The sequence below is a fragment of the Grammomys surdaster genome, unplaced genomic scaffold (genome assembly GCF_004785775.1).
Source record: "Grammomys surdaster isolate TR1022 unplaced genomic scaffold, NIH_TR_1.0 126131, whole genome shotgun sequence".
In the NCBI taxonomy this organism is placed as follows: domain Eukaryota; kingdom Metazoa; phylum Chordata; class Mammalia; order Rodentia; family Muridae; genus Grammomys; species Grammomys surdaster.
This window is the reverse complement of record NW_021620939.1, coordinates 2,377,150-2,390,150: the sequence shown is the minus strand read 5'-3', so window position 1 is coordinate 2,390,150 and position 13,001 is coordinate 2,377,150. Positions and strand designations below refer to the sequence as shown.

Sequence of the window (13,001 nt, the reverse complement as noted above, 5' to 3'; positions counted from 1 at the left end):
TAACCATATTCACCCCACCCCCCCACTTTCCTTTCCTGTTCTCCTCTCCCACTGGTCCTCTTCATCTTCTCAGATATTCCCCACTGACCTTCAGAGTCTCTATATAAGAGACTAGTTTGTTTTTGGTTTTTGGTTTTTTTTTTTTTACATCTTGCTAATTTTGTTTGAAATAATCATAAGTCTTTCCAGTTCCCTAAAAATGATGCATCTTTCTGGTTTATGGCTGAGTAGAAGTCCACTCTGTGTGTGTGTGTGTATCTCTGTGTATCTCATATATTTTTCTCTCCTCTCCTCTCCTCTCCCTCCTTTCCTCTCTCTTTTGAGACCATGTCTCACAGAGCCCAGGCCAGTCTGGCCTCAAACTCAAGTGCTGGGATTCCAAGTATGAGTCAGTATACCTTGCTTATAGGGCACTGAGAACTGAACCCAGGCTAGGCCTCCACTCTACCCGCTAAACTACCCCTAACCCTACATTGTCTTTATCTATTCATGGATGTGCTTGTATCTCTGTAGTAAAATTGTACTAGCTTGGGTCTGGGAGGATGGCTCAGCAGTTGGGAACACTGACTGCTCTTTGAGATGACTCAGGTCAATTCTCAGCCCCCATATGGCAACTCACAAGTGTGGCTCCAGTTTTAGCAGATCTGACTGCAGGCCTGTGATACAGAGACATACAGGCAGGCAAGATGTCTACAACCGTTAACAAAACAAATGGTTAGCACCTGCTCAGAAACACATTATGTGCCTCTGTTAGTAACTTCACTTTGATGCTTAACACCGACTATGGTGGTAGCAGAGCTAAGCTGTTTTAGCTACACTGGGATGGTGCTTCCTCAAAGAGAGGTAGCTACACAGGCTGAGGCTACCTTGGCTCCCAGACATATCCTGGGGGAAATAAAGATGAAGGCACAGATGTTTCTTTTGCATGAATCAACACGGAGGCTGTAACAATCATTGAGGGAAAAGAAAAGGCTTGGGTCTAAAATAACTTCTGCAGGTGGACATTAAGGCCAGCTTTGCATGAGAAAATGGGGCAATGGTATGCAAATGTGAGGACCCAGACTAAGGGAAACCCGGCTTCCTTCTCTAAGGTGCAGTTGTTTGGCAGCCTGGGAAAACAGCCTCTTCACACAAGGGAGTTTGAAGGTTTGTATCTGGCCCTTGAGGAAAAGGTTCTAATAAAACAAGAGAAAGTCTTGAGAAACGCACACTTTGAACCACAGAGAGAATCCTGCAGTGAGCCAGGGCTCCGCTCCAGTAAAATAGGAAACTGAAATCGTGTTGTACGGAAACAGTAAGTCCTGCTGTAACTGCTTGATTTGTTTTTTTTTCAAAAAGATAACTTTATGGGTTAAAATCATTTTAGTTTTCTCTCTTAGACAAAATAACTTGGTCAAGTACTTCTGGAGCTCCCCCTCCCTCCCTGCCACCGTGCCCCACCCCTGGGGAAGGGCATGTGGCACTGAATGCTCAGTGTCTCTTTTGGCACCAAGGGTTGGTGAGCCACAGACACTCTCTTGTTCCCTCAGCTGAGTGGAAACGGACGATCCTGCAGTTTGAGAGCCAAACTGGAACTCCTTCCATCTGTGTCCCAGGACATATAGGAATTTGGATGGACGCCACAGGAAGGTTTCACAGAGCACTTAATCAAGTGCTCCGGGGCTTAAGTTTCAGGAAAGCTCTCTTGGATCCAAGATAAAGGCGGGGTGTAAAATTGAAAACAAGAGTTGCCTGAGTCAGAGAGGTCCTCTGATTTCCTCTGCGCTCCAGACGGCACCTCTCCCAGCTTAAACAGGTTGGTTCCTTCTTCTTTTTTTCCCCCTCTCCTTCTGACCTGAATCTGTGTTTCTGAATTCTTTTTTTAAGGCCAAAGATGTTTGTATTTTTATCTTAGTGGAGCATGGGGACTTGGTACTTGGTGCAGGAGAGTTTAAACATTTACATGTACCACAAAAAGCTATTAAGAGCATCTCTACATGAGTCTACCATGTAGAAGAAAGTGCTATTTTCAATACCATTGCTAATTTGTGCAATGTTGTCAGGGAGCAGACAGGGTTTACTAGATCACTGCTGTCTGCTCTTTAAAATAAAAAAAAATTTGTTCTTAAAATTATTTTAGAAAGCATTTAGTAGTGTTCTTACATGTCTGCAGAAGGATGCTCTCTGCAATCTCTTCCTACTCTGTCTGTCTTACACTGTTAAAAGTCAGCCTTATTCTCAAATACTCATGTTCTATTTGGCTCTATTGCTCTTCATCACAAAGTCCAAGATTTCTGGATAACAGCAAAGAACAAAGCTTATATTGTGTTAATGATTAATGCATAAACCCTGGAGGCTGCAGAAGTCTTCCTTGATGGAGTTTTGAGACACCTTTAACTATGGAATAGCCCTTCAGACTGCTGGTGCTGTTTCTGCAAAGTAAAGAAAACCCCTCAGAGTGAGCGAGCACCTTCCCCAAGGGGAACCTTCACTGTGCTTTACATATTCAAAGAAGAGTTAGCAAGTTAAAGACTTTTTTTTTTTTGAAACTGAATGTTCTTTCCTGTACTATTTTGAAAATACTGTTTTCATGATTGATTCTGTAAGATCCAAGATTCTTTGAGGGATAAAAAATAGCCAACCCAAGATAAAGAAGCTAAAACAAAACTGTAATAAAAATATCATATTCGACTTGTGAATTCTGTGCAAGCTTTTCTTGCACATTGCAGTGTTGTTAGCGCGTGATTCCTGAGTGTGAGATAGGAAACATATTATCCATCCATTCTGCAATAACAGCTTTACACGTGGTGGCAAAACCTTCAGAGCCTGACAAATATTTAGTGAACAGTTAGAGGGTACCTTGTATGCTAATGAAGCTTCAAACACAACCAGAAATCAAACTGTCAGACTCCAGAGAACTTAGAGCTGGGAAATACATTTTCTCCACAGAATGGAGTCAAATTGAGAGTCTTCTGGGGAGGGAAAAATCCAAGCTAACTTACTCCTAATGGGAGGGCAGAAAATAGTGCTGGATAAAGGGACAGTGAGAGCAATGGAGAGGCATGTCACATCATGGCAGAGTGTGTCAGCAACAGCTGGCAACTCAGTGTATTACTGTCTACTGTGGAGCATGGGGAGGAGGCGGTGGCAGGAGGGAGCCTTGGATACCATTCCAAGGAGCTGGAGGTAAATCCTTTTCAGGAAAGTGAAGTGCCTTCCAGGCAAGGAGCTAAGGGAGATGGTGGTAGATTGGCAAATTAGAGGCACAGTACCAATTGGCAGTAAGAAGAATGTTTTGGACAAACAGTTGGTAAGAAAGACAAACAACAGTCAGATTCCAGATAGGAAGACAGCAACATTAAGTGAGGTGTGTGTGTGTGTGTGTGCATGTGTCTGCGCGCGCATGTGTCTGCACGCGCGCATCCAAATGTGTGCACAAGGTAAAATCTGAATATCCAAACCAGGTGTGGTGGCTCACACATGTAATTCCAGCACTGAGGAGGCTAAGGCAGGAGGATTGCCAATGATCTTACAGATTAACTGGAACCCAAGGATCTAGGTAAGCGAAGAGCTAAAGATGGTGCCAGCTTTCAGTTTTGAGGGACCAGGGGACACAAGTCGAGTCAGGCTTAGGAGGCAAGCTGGCTAACAAGTCTTTCTTGTAGCAAAGTCAATCAGTGACTCTGTGCCAGTGCCAAGCTGATTTATTTAAATTAAAATTATAAGTAACTAGAGTTAGAATAAGAAATTAAAACATCTTTTTTCAAGTAAAACAACTTATTTTAATTTATTGTAGACATACCCCACAAGACTTAAGTTAGATTTATAAAATTGCAGCATATCTTCTGCCCTCTGATTAAATTTTGTATTATAAACCAGAGTGGGTAAGATGGCTCCACGGTTAAAGTGCTTGCTGTACAAGTGTGAGGACTGGCATTTGGGTCCCCAGCATGTGTGTAAAGGAGGGGTGGCACTGCAGCCCATCCACAGCTCCAACTCTTACGAGGTGGAGAACAGATATCTACAGCAAGCTGGCTAGTCAGAATAGCCCTGCCGGTGAACTCGGTTCAACTGAGAGACCTTACCTCAGTAAACAAGGACTCCTAACATCAACTTCAACCTTTAGATACATGCACACACATATCATACCCACAAACATGAACACACACACATGCATGCAGACCACACACATACAAAGACACTAAGCCACTCATATTACTTACAAATCTTCAAGTTTACCCAGGATTTACTGACTAAGGGCTGGGATACAGTCTGTTGACCATGGACCAATACCAGGTCCTACATGTGAAAGCAAAGGACAGGGGAACTGACTCCATGTGGTGCCCACTGAAGTTTCACTGAAGTGAGAGCTAGGCTCACATATGTGACAGCCACAATCTGTTCTTTAGAGAAAACACATGCCATGTGATGGGCAAAAGCTCCTTCCTTTTACACAATGCTGAAGTGAGCGTTTTGTGTTCTTCTTGTCATCCAGCTTGGTGCCATGGCTCTGGAGCAGAACCAGTCAGTGGAATACTATTATGAGGAGAACGAGATGAACTACACTCATGACTACAGCCAGTACGAAGTGATCTGCATAAAAGAAGAGGTCAGGCAGTTCGCAAAAGTCTTCCTGCCTGCCTTCTTCGCCGTAGCCTTTGTCACTGGGCTTGCAGGAAACTCCATAGTTGTGGCGATTTACGCCTATTACAAGAAACAGAGGACCAAGACTGATGTGTACATTCTGAACCTGGCTGTAGCGGACTTGTTGCTTCTGGTCACGCTGCCTTTCTGGGCAGTTAATGCAGTTCATGGGTGGATTCTAGGCAAAATTATGTGCAAAGTAACTTCAGCCCTGTACACAGTAAACTTTGTCTCTGGGATGCAGTTCCTGGCTTGTATCAGTATTGACAGATACTGGGCCATCACGAAGGCCCCCAGCCAATCAGGGGCGGGGAGACCCTGCTGGATCATCTGTTGCTGTGTGTGGATGGCCGCCATCTTGCTAAGCATACCCCAGCTGGTTTTTTACACAGTGAATCAGAATGCTAGGTGCACTCCCGTCTTTCCCCACCATCTGGGAACTTCCCTGAAAGCATCCATTCAGATGCTGGAAATCTGCATCGGCTTCGTGGTTCCCTTTCTCATCATGAGCGTGTGCTATGCCATTACTGCCAGGGCGCTCATCAAGATGCCCAACGTTAAAAAGTCTCGACCCCTCAGGGTTCTGCTCACAGTGGTTGTTGTTTTCATTGTCACCCAGCTGCCCTATAATGTTGTCAAGTTCTGCCAAGCCATAGATGCCATCTACCTGCTGATCACTAACTGCAACATGAGCAAGCGCATGGACGTCGCCATCCAAGTCACGGAGAGCATCGCACTCTTCCACAGCTGCCTCAACCCCATCCTGTATGTCTTCATGGGGGCCTCTTTCAAAAACTATATCATGAAAGTGGCCAAGAAATATGGATCCTGGAGAAGACAGAGACAGAACGTGGAGGAAATTCCTTTTGACTCTGAGGGTCCTACAGAGCCAACCAGTTCTTTTACCATTTAAATATAAAACTGTTCTCCTCTGCCTCTGCTTTTTGCTTGGATACATACACACACACACACACACACACACACACACACGCATGCACACGCACGCACATAGGAGTGATGGTTTTTCCTCAAATAAAGTATTTGTGCTACACTGAGACTCAATCATCAAACGCCAAACACTTGTTGCAATGTGTAACAAAGAGGGAGTAAGGGGTGGGGGTGGGGTAAGGAAGACAGACGCCAGAGAGTAAACAATTGGGCAAAGTGTGGAAACTAAAGCTAATGACAGGAGAACAGCTGGGCAAAAGAGAGAAAAGCATTGTGCTATAAAAGAGGAAATCTTTGTGTGTGAGTGTGTGCGTGTGTGTGTGTGTGGGGGGGTGTTTTGCATCTTCACTGCAGTGGTGGTTATTCAAATCTGATAGCAACTGTAATAATGTAATATAAAACACTGGGTAATGAGCACCCAGGACCATCCTGTACTATCTTTGTAACTTCCTGTGAGTAAACAACTTCAAAATAAAAAGTTCAAAGAAAGAAACATTGCCTTGAGTCCGGCAATCTAAAACCAATTAATAAACTTATGCTAAGAGATATTTATAATTATTTGTAATTATTTAAATTTTAATAAGTTTTTTTTACAAAATTCCAATGCTTAAATAATCACAACAAAACTTACTCTTTTTATCTTTTGTTTGTTTCTTAATTTATGAGCGATTTTATAACATAACACACAATAAAGAATGGCAATTAAAGAAAAAGGTCAAGCCCATAAAGATATTCACACATCCTGGTGAGTTCCTATGCATGCAATTTGCTTTCATGATGCCAACAAAGAAAATTATTCAAACACACGCTGGGTTCATCATGCACATTCTGGAAACCAGGCTTTAAAAATCATTGTTGTCTAGAGTCTAATTTTATAACTTCCTAAAGAACTTGCCCATGTTTGTTGGCCCGTTACTAAGAACTGGTGAGCAAATATACTATCCTATGTATAAAATTTATTTTTCACTTGAACATGTATTTAGGCAATAAGTACCACACATACCATTGTCACTGATACTTAAGACTGAACCCAAAACACATGCTAAGCTTGTGTTCTACCACGACCAGACACCCCAGACCCCACAACTTATCAAGTTACCTTTTCTCTTGGTACTGTTTCTAAGTTTGATAATGTCTCAGAGGCAGAATTTGCAGCTGTGATTGTATAGCAGTGAATGGGACCCACCATAGCACTAGCTATGGGGTGACAGACCCACAGAGAGCATCTCCACACAGCAGTGAGTGGGGACCCCGGCACTGTCCTAGCTATGGGGTGACAGACCCACAGAGAGCATCTCCACACAGCAGTGAGTGGGGACCCCGGCACTGTCCTAACTATGGGGTGACAGACCCACAGAGCGCACTCACCGCTGCTCCACCACTTCCTGCCGTTAACTACATAGCCATCTCCATCTCTCTGGATACTACATTCGATGTTCGTGGCATCACTTGATGAAACATTGGGCTCTAGAAAGGAACAATGGCTTGGTTTACAGGCAGGCAGAAATCAGTTGTTAGCCAAAGAGGCTTAGACAGAAATCACAAGTTCTTCAAGGACAGAGGCAGACTGGTTTTTATTTTATCTTTTTAATCTTTCTTTCTTACCTCTTCCCCCTTGGTCTTTTCCGAATATAGACAGTATAAGCATTCAGTCCCTCTGAGTGGGGAAGATGGAGGGATGAGGTGTAGGGTTGGCACTGACAATTGTGTCCCTTGTGCCTTTGCTCATGTCTGAGTCCGAATGCGAATGCGACTAACTCATCATTTTTTCTAATCACCAAAAATAGATAAAAACACTGACTTTGACTTTCCACAATGGGAATTTGCTACAGGCAGGCTGGATTTCTCTACTGTCATTAACAAGTCCTCTCTGTGCCTTGTAAGTGCTACTGGGAGTGTTTTGGCCAGGCCACACTTGCAACATTCGAATCTTCTCACCACTTAGGTAGGTCTCCAGAATGCGCTCAGTACAAAACCTTAAACACCCGTCAAGTCTGCTTACTGCATGGCATTTAGGAATCAGTCCTCTCTCTCCTTGTTCCCATACTGCTCTTTGCTTCTTTATGTATTTTATTTTTGGGTTTGTGTGTGTACGTGTGTACGTGAATGTGTGTGTGTGTAAATGTGTGTGTGTGTATTAGTGTGCTCACATATTAGAACACGTGTGTGTATATGGCTACAACTCACAACTTTAGTTGTCATTTCTCCTCAGGTTCGTGTCCACCCTGGGCTTTCCCCGCCCCCTTTGGAGACAGGGTCTGTCATTGCCTGGTATTGGCTTGGTACTTGGTGATTGGCTAGCTTGGCCACCCAGTAAGTCTCATGGGTCTACCTGTCTCCTGCACCCACCAGTGCTGTGATTACGACTGTGTTACAACAGACTTTTTATGTGGATTCTGGGACTGGAACTCAGGTCCTCATACTTGTGTGGCAAACATTGCGCAGGCGGAGTCATGTCCCCAGCCCTCCCCTGCCTCTTCAAGGGACATGCATTTTGTTCCAAAGCTCCAGAAGCTGTTTTCAGAGATGGAGTTGGAAGGCTTATTTCATGACCTTAGGTTGGTGCTTTGTAAACACTATCATTACATCATTCTGTAGGTGTTCAATACATGACTTTTGATGATTCAAGTAGAAAGAACTTTGTTATTATATAAACAGTTGTAGAAAATAATAAAATCTGGCCATCAGTGAAAGGTCATATTATGGCCAAACCAAATTGAATTTAATTCTGAACTCAATTTGAGAAGATAATTTTCATCTTTAAAGGAATTTTTGAATTACTTTCTCAGGACACAAGTGTGCCAACACCATTCTCCTCAGCGTGGCCCTGCTTTCTGCTCCACACTGTGGCTTTAGCAATCTTTCCACAGGTCTAAGTTCTGTTTTTCTAGGGCTATGGAATGGTTAAGAAGTTATATTCACATAAATATTACAAAGGTGACCATCAAGGCACATCAGCTGTAGAAACAATGTAATTTAAAAGACATCACTCAACTGCTGACGCTGAAGTAGACTACCAGAGTATACCTGGAACCCTCCCAAAGGAGAGGAGTGTTTATCCTGGACATGTAAGGATGCCAGCATTCCAAACCAGACTCAAAATAAACACATTTCTGGCTGTGAGCAAAGTTGGCTACAGCCAACCTACATCCTACACTGCTTCAGTCCGTCAGCCACATTCACTCTGATGGTGATGAAAGGAGACAGGCCATGGCTTATTCGTACCTGTCATACAGAAGACGGAGGTGATATCTCCACGCAGGAGAGGCTCCAGCCACTGCTTCTTCTGCTGCTCGCTGCCATACAGGTGCAGTACCTCCATGTTGCCTGTGTCTACAAGTGAGAACGAAGTGTTTGACCTTTGCCACTACCAGTCCTAAATCCACATTTATGAAGAGAATGCAGACAATAGCTTTTTAGATAAAGTGTTTGTTGATGAAAATATTCTGAAATGCACATTAAATATAACACTTAATGGTGGCATGTCATATTACATGGCACTCAGTTCACAGTTCTTTAACTTTTTCTGAATCTTGTACGCTTGCTCTGTTCATCCCATTGGCTTTACAGAAGTCTAACTCAGTTAGGAATGAAGGAGCCATTCCTGGCTTAAATGCTGCCTGCTATGATTCTATGCTGTGTCTCCTGTGCTGCTGGGGAACTGACACTTCATACCGAGCCTCAAGATCCTAAGTGTCCACTCTGTTCTTCAGGCACACACATTGGACCAGGCCACTGTGAAAGTTAGTTGTGGGTAAGTAAACTAACTCCTTATGACTATGTTCTCTGCAAGAACCTCTACTCACCCGCTCTGAGAAACCTCCTTGCCCTGAGCTGTAACAGTTCTCATTTATCTTTCATAGCTTGCTTTGTTTTGGTTGGTTGGTTTTTCAGACAGGGCTTCTCTGTGTAGCCCTGGCTGTCCTGGAACTTGCTCTGTAGACCAGGTTGGCCTCGAACTCAGAACTCAGGGATCCATTTCACAGATTGATTGCTCAGTTTGTTTCTGAGGTGGGTTTTCTCAGCCGAGCCTGGCTGGCATCAAACTCCCGCTTCTGCCTCATTAGTGCTGGGATTACAGGTGTGTGCTCTAAGATAGATCTTGACTGGCACATGCATTCCTCTGTGAAAGACAGCAGCAGAACCCTGGAGGATCCACTCGATCCACTCCAGTCTTGAGGGGTGCTGTCTAGTGCACTGACCACTCTGCCTCACGGCCAAAAAGTTGTTTATTATGAGCAAGATGTTCTCTCTGCTTTCCTCTGATTTCCATTCCTGTAAAATGTTCTTAGAATTCTGATAGAATCTTCTGGACATTTGAAGGAAGGTTTTCAGTGTTACCTCCTGGGACTTGGAGGATGATTGCTTAAATGTTGATGAAAACTGACAATTATAAATCAAGCAAGATATATTGGCAAGTGTTGGAGAGACTGCTTGGGGGCTAAGGGTACCTCCTGCTCTTGCAGAAGATCTAGTTCAGTGCCCACCATGATGTCAGGCGGCTCAGGATAGCTCGTACCTCCAGCTCCAGGGATCCTACTTTCTTTTCAGGATACTTGCATACACACAGGCATGCACAAACATAGATAACATTTTTAAAAAAATTTTAAAACCATCCTTTAAAAAAATATATCTTTACACTCTGTTCAGATACTAATACTGAATCAAGAGGAACAGAATTCCTAGTAGAGCAATACAAACCTAACATTGTTTTTAAGTGAGGGAGAAAAGAAGTCCTCAATTATAATCAACAGAGTGGATTATCTGCTTTCTTTGCTGGTTTGAAATTCAGTGTTACTTGTTATAGCTCAAACAAAATAAAAAACTGAAACTTTTCAAAATTAAGCTGGGAGCAATGGCTCACATTGGTAACCCTAGCATTTGGATGCAGGAGTAGGATGGAGACAGAAGGGTCAGGAGTTCAAGGTTATTCTTGGCTACACACTAAATATAAGGACAGCCTGGGATGACATGAGATCTTCCTTAAAAGAGAAAGAATATGAAATTATCAGTTTTACTCTGAGAAATTGACAATTTTTTTATTTATTGTTTGGGGAAAAGTCTATTTTTAAAAAATCAGCTCAAATGCCCTAAATTATTGTAGTGACAGGTTTGGAAATTAAAATAGCTGTTTCATCACTCTGATATACAAAATTGTATGGATTTTTGAAGGGAAGACACAGAAAGACAAACTGGAAGGGTGTGTGTGTTTTCTAAGCTTGGGCAACTACGTAGAAGTCAATCATCCGGCGTAAGGATCCTCTGACAGAATGCAGTTCTTGGTTTTCCTTGTCTTTCTGCTTAAGAGAACTGCTTAGTCATTTCTTAGCCAAAAACTAATTTTAAATTGTCAACAATCTGTAGTATTATTTAAGCAGAACAACTAACAGACTTGTGACATTTCTATCTTAGGAAACCCCCATGAGTGTCTGGTGTGACAAGTGACCTCACAAATGAAGTGGAAAGACCACAGCAGGGCTGCAAGCAAGCTTCCGGCAGCCAGACCTGGCACATTATGCATGGTCCGTTACTGTGCTACAACTCTACGCAGTGGAGTATGTCTAACACACTCTAAGAACAAAACAAACTAACACATTAGGTTAGAAAACATCTGAATGTCAAATACAAGGAAAGGTGGTTTCATGAGACTTGTGTTAGATAAATATAAATAGAGGAATATTTATCCATCTACCTACAAACCCATGTGTGCACACATGCCACAGATTGGGTCACAACGTAAGGCATGTCTTATAAGGAAAAGTAGGGAAAAAAAAGCTTTGAACTTCAGGATTACCAGTTCATTTCCTTTTATATAAAATCACACAGCATGTGCAGTGTGTCACAGCAGCATGGTAGGTTTCGGGTAAGATCTTCAGACACTGAGGACACATTTCTCTTACCATAGCTACAGCACAGGGCGGCAGTGACTTGAGAAACTGGTGCAGATAGAAGGGAGACCATGCCAGGAATAAGCACTATCAGAAGCCTATCAACTAACCTGAATTTGACACACAAGGGAGTCAGTTTAGCGTGAGCCACTTTGCTAAACCTGGACTCTTGAGATCCGCTACACTTGCATACCCCCCTTCTGACTCAACACGGTGCTGGCTCTTCCTCAGGGCCATACAATCAAAGTCAGCGTTCGGTCCCTTGAGCAGTGCACTATAGGAAATCCTGCCAATTGAGTTTACAGTGTTCTGGTAACATGGCTGCAAGCCCCTGACAGAAACAAAGGCAGCCTCCTGGGAAAAAGCTTCACACAATGGAGAGACTGGGAGATTAACTAGCTGTAGAAATATCCAACCCCAACCAGGAAGTGCAGCGTTTACATAACCAGTCCTCTTGGTGGCTACTTCTGTCTACTGGCAGTCTTAACATAATGACACTGATTAAAAGAACAGCCCACTGGGGACCTCAAGTCCACTTGAGAATGCATTTGGAGTAGCTCTAAAATTATGCCCAAATTTGTACTTGAATGACTTAGTATAGGAAAAACTTCCTCATAATAAAGAAATTTTAAACCCTGTTCAAAGTATTAAAGAAAACTCCGTGTAGTAACCTGGTGCTTGGCAGTTAAAAACATCTGGAGCGAAAAAGCATTTTCCTGTCTCTTCAGCAATCAAGGCATAGTCCACCTGGCTGAGACCGCTCACAGCTGGCAAGAACAAGTTCCACAGTCCCTCTGCTTTGGCCATTTCCTGTCAAGGGGATGGACAAGTGATCAAAATTTACCAAACAAAGTAGCTCATTTTAAAGTTATTGGTGGTAATGTTTTTTGAAATTTAAAAGTATTTATGGAGTTATTTCATTGTATCATATTCTGTGTTAAATCAAGGGGTTAGCAACTCATTGAAAGTCAGTAGTTGCTTAGTAATTAAGGAAATGTCTTGCTTTCCAGGCTCCCTTAGATTTGGCTCTACAACCAAATTTGCACACTTCAATGCTTCTCATTCAAACAGGATGGTTACAACCACTCCCGCACACATTTGAGTGTAAATCGTACATGTATTGCGGGTAACATATGAAAACATGGCATGTGACCTGACACTACAGTGCACAAATGTCCTGCTTGGCTCTGCTCCTTGTTGGACAAACCCAGGGCCTTGCATGCACAAGAGGGGAGTCCTTCCACTAAGTCAGAGCTTAGCCTCCATATCCCACAGCCTGCTCTGGCTTCAGCTCACTTCCGAGATAGTCAGTGAGGAGCAGCATAAAGAGACTATTGCATCAAAGCCACATGCAGGATGCCAGGTAGCCCAGGTTTGATAGGAGATTCTTTTTCCCCTCCCCCTCCCTCCCCTCTCCTCCCCTCTCTTCTCCCTCCCTCCCTTCCTCTCTCCTCTCCCCTCCCTCCCCTCCTCTCCCCTTTCCCTCCCTCTCCCCCTCCCTCCCCTCCTCTCCCTTCTCCCCCTCCTCTCCCCCCTTCCCTC

General features: G+C 43.4%; 2 protein-coding genes across 2 annotated transcripts in view; one reads left to right on the top strand and one right to left on the bottom strand.

Moving 5' to 3' along the window:
- The window catches only part of Acad11 (acyl-CoA dehydrogenase family member 11), a 60,040-nt gene that overhangs the window by 22,535 nt on the left and 24,504 nt on the right, over positions 1 to 13,001 (bottom strand). Inside the window, exons 11-13 of the mRNA XM_028756653.1 lie at positions 12,131 to 12,269; positions 8,797 to 8,904; positions 6,940 to 7,038 (exon numbers count right to left, since the gene is read on the bottom strand). Coding sequence (XP_028612486.1) covers positions 6,940 to 7,038; positions 8,797 to 8,904; positions 12,131 to 12,269 — 346 coding nt within the window. The remainder of the gene's footprint in view (positions 1 to 6,939; positions 7,039 to 8,796; positions 8,905 to 12,130; positions 12,270 to 13,001) is intronic.
- On the top strand, positions 1,501 to 6,064 carry Ackr4 (atypical chemokine receptor 4). Its single transcript, XM_028756654.1, has 2 exons — positions 1,501 to 1,795; positions 4,475 to 6,064. Exon 2 carries the CDS (start codon positions 4,484 to 4,486, stop codon positions 5,534 to 5,536), a length of 1,053 nt encoding a protein of 350 aa, XP_028612487.1. The 5' UTR covers positions 1,501 to 1,795; positions 4,475 to 4,483; the 3' UTR covers positions 5,537 to 6,064.

Coding starts and splice junctions, on each gene's coding strand:
- Ackr4 (XM_028756654.1), top strand. CDS start 4,484: ATGGCTCTGGAGCAGAACCAGTCAGTGGAATACTATTATGAGGAGAAC.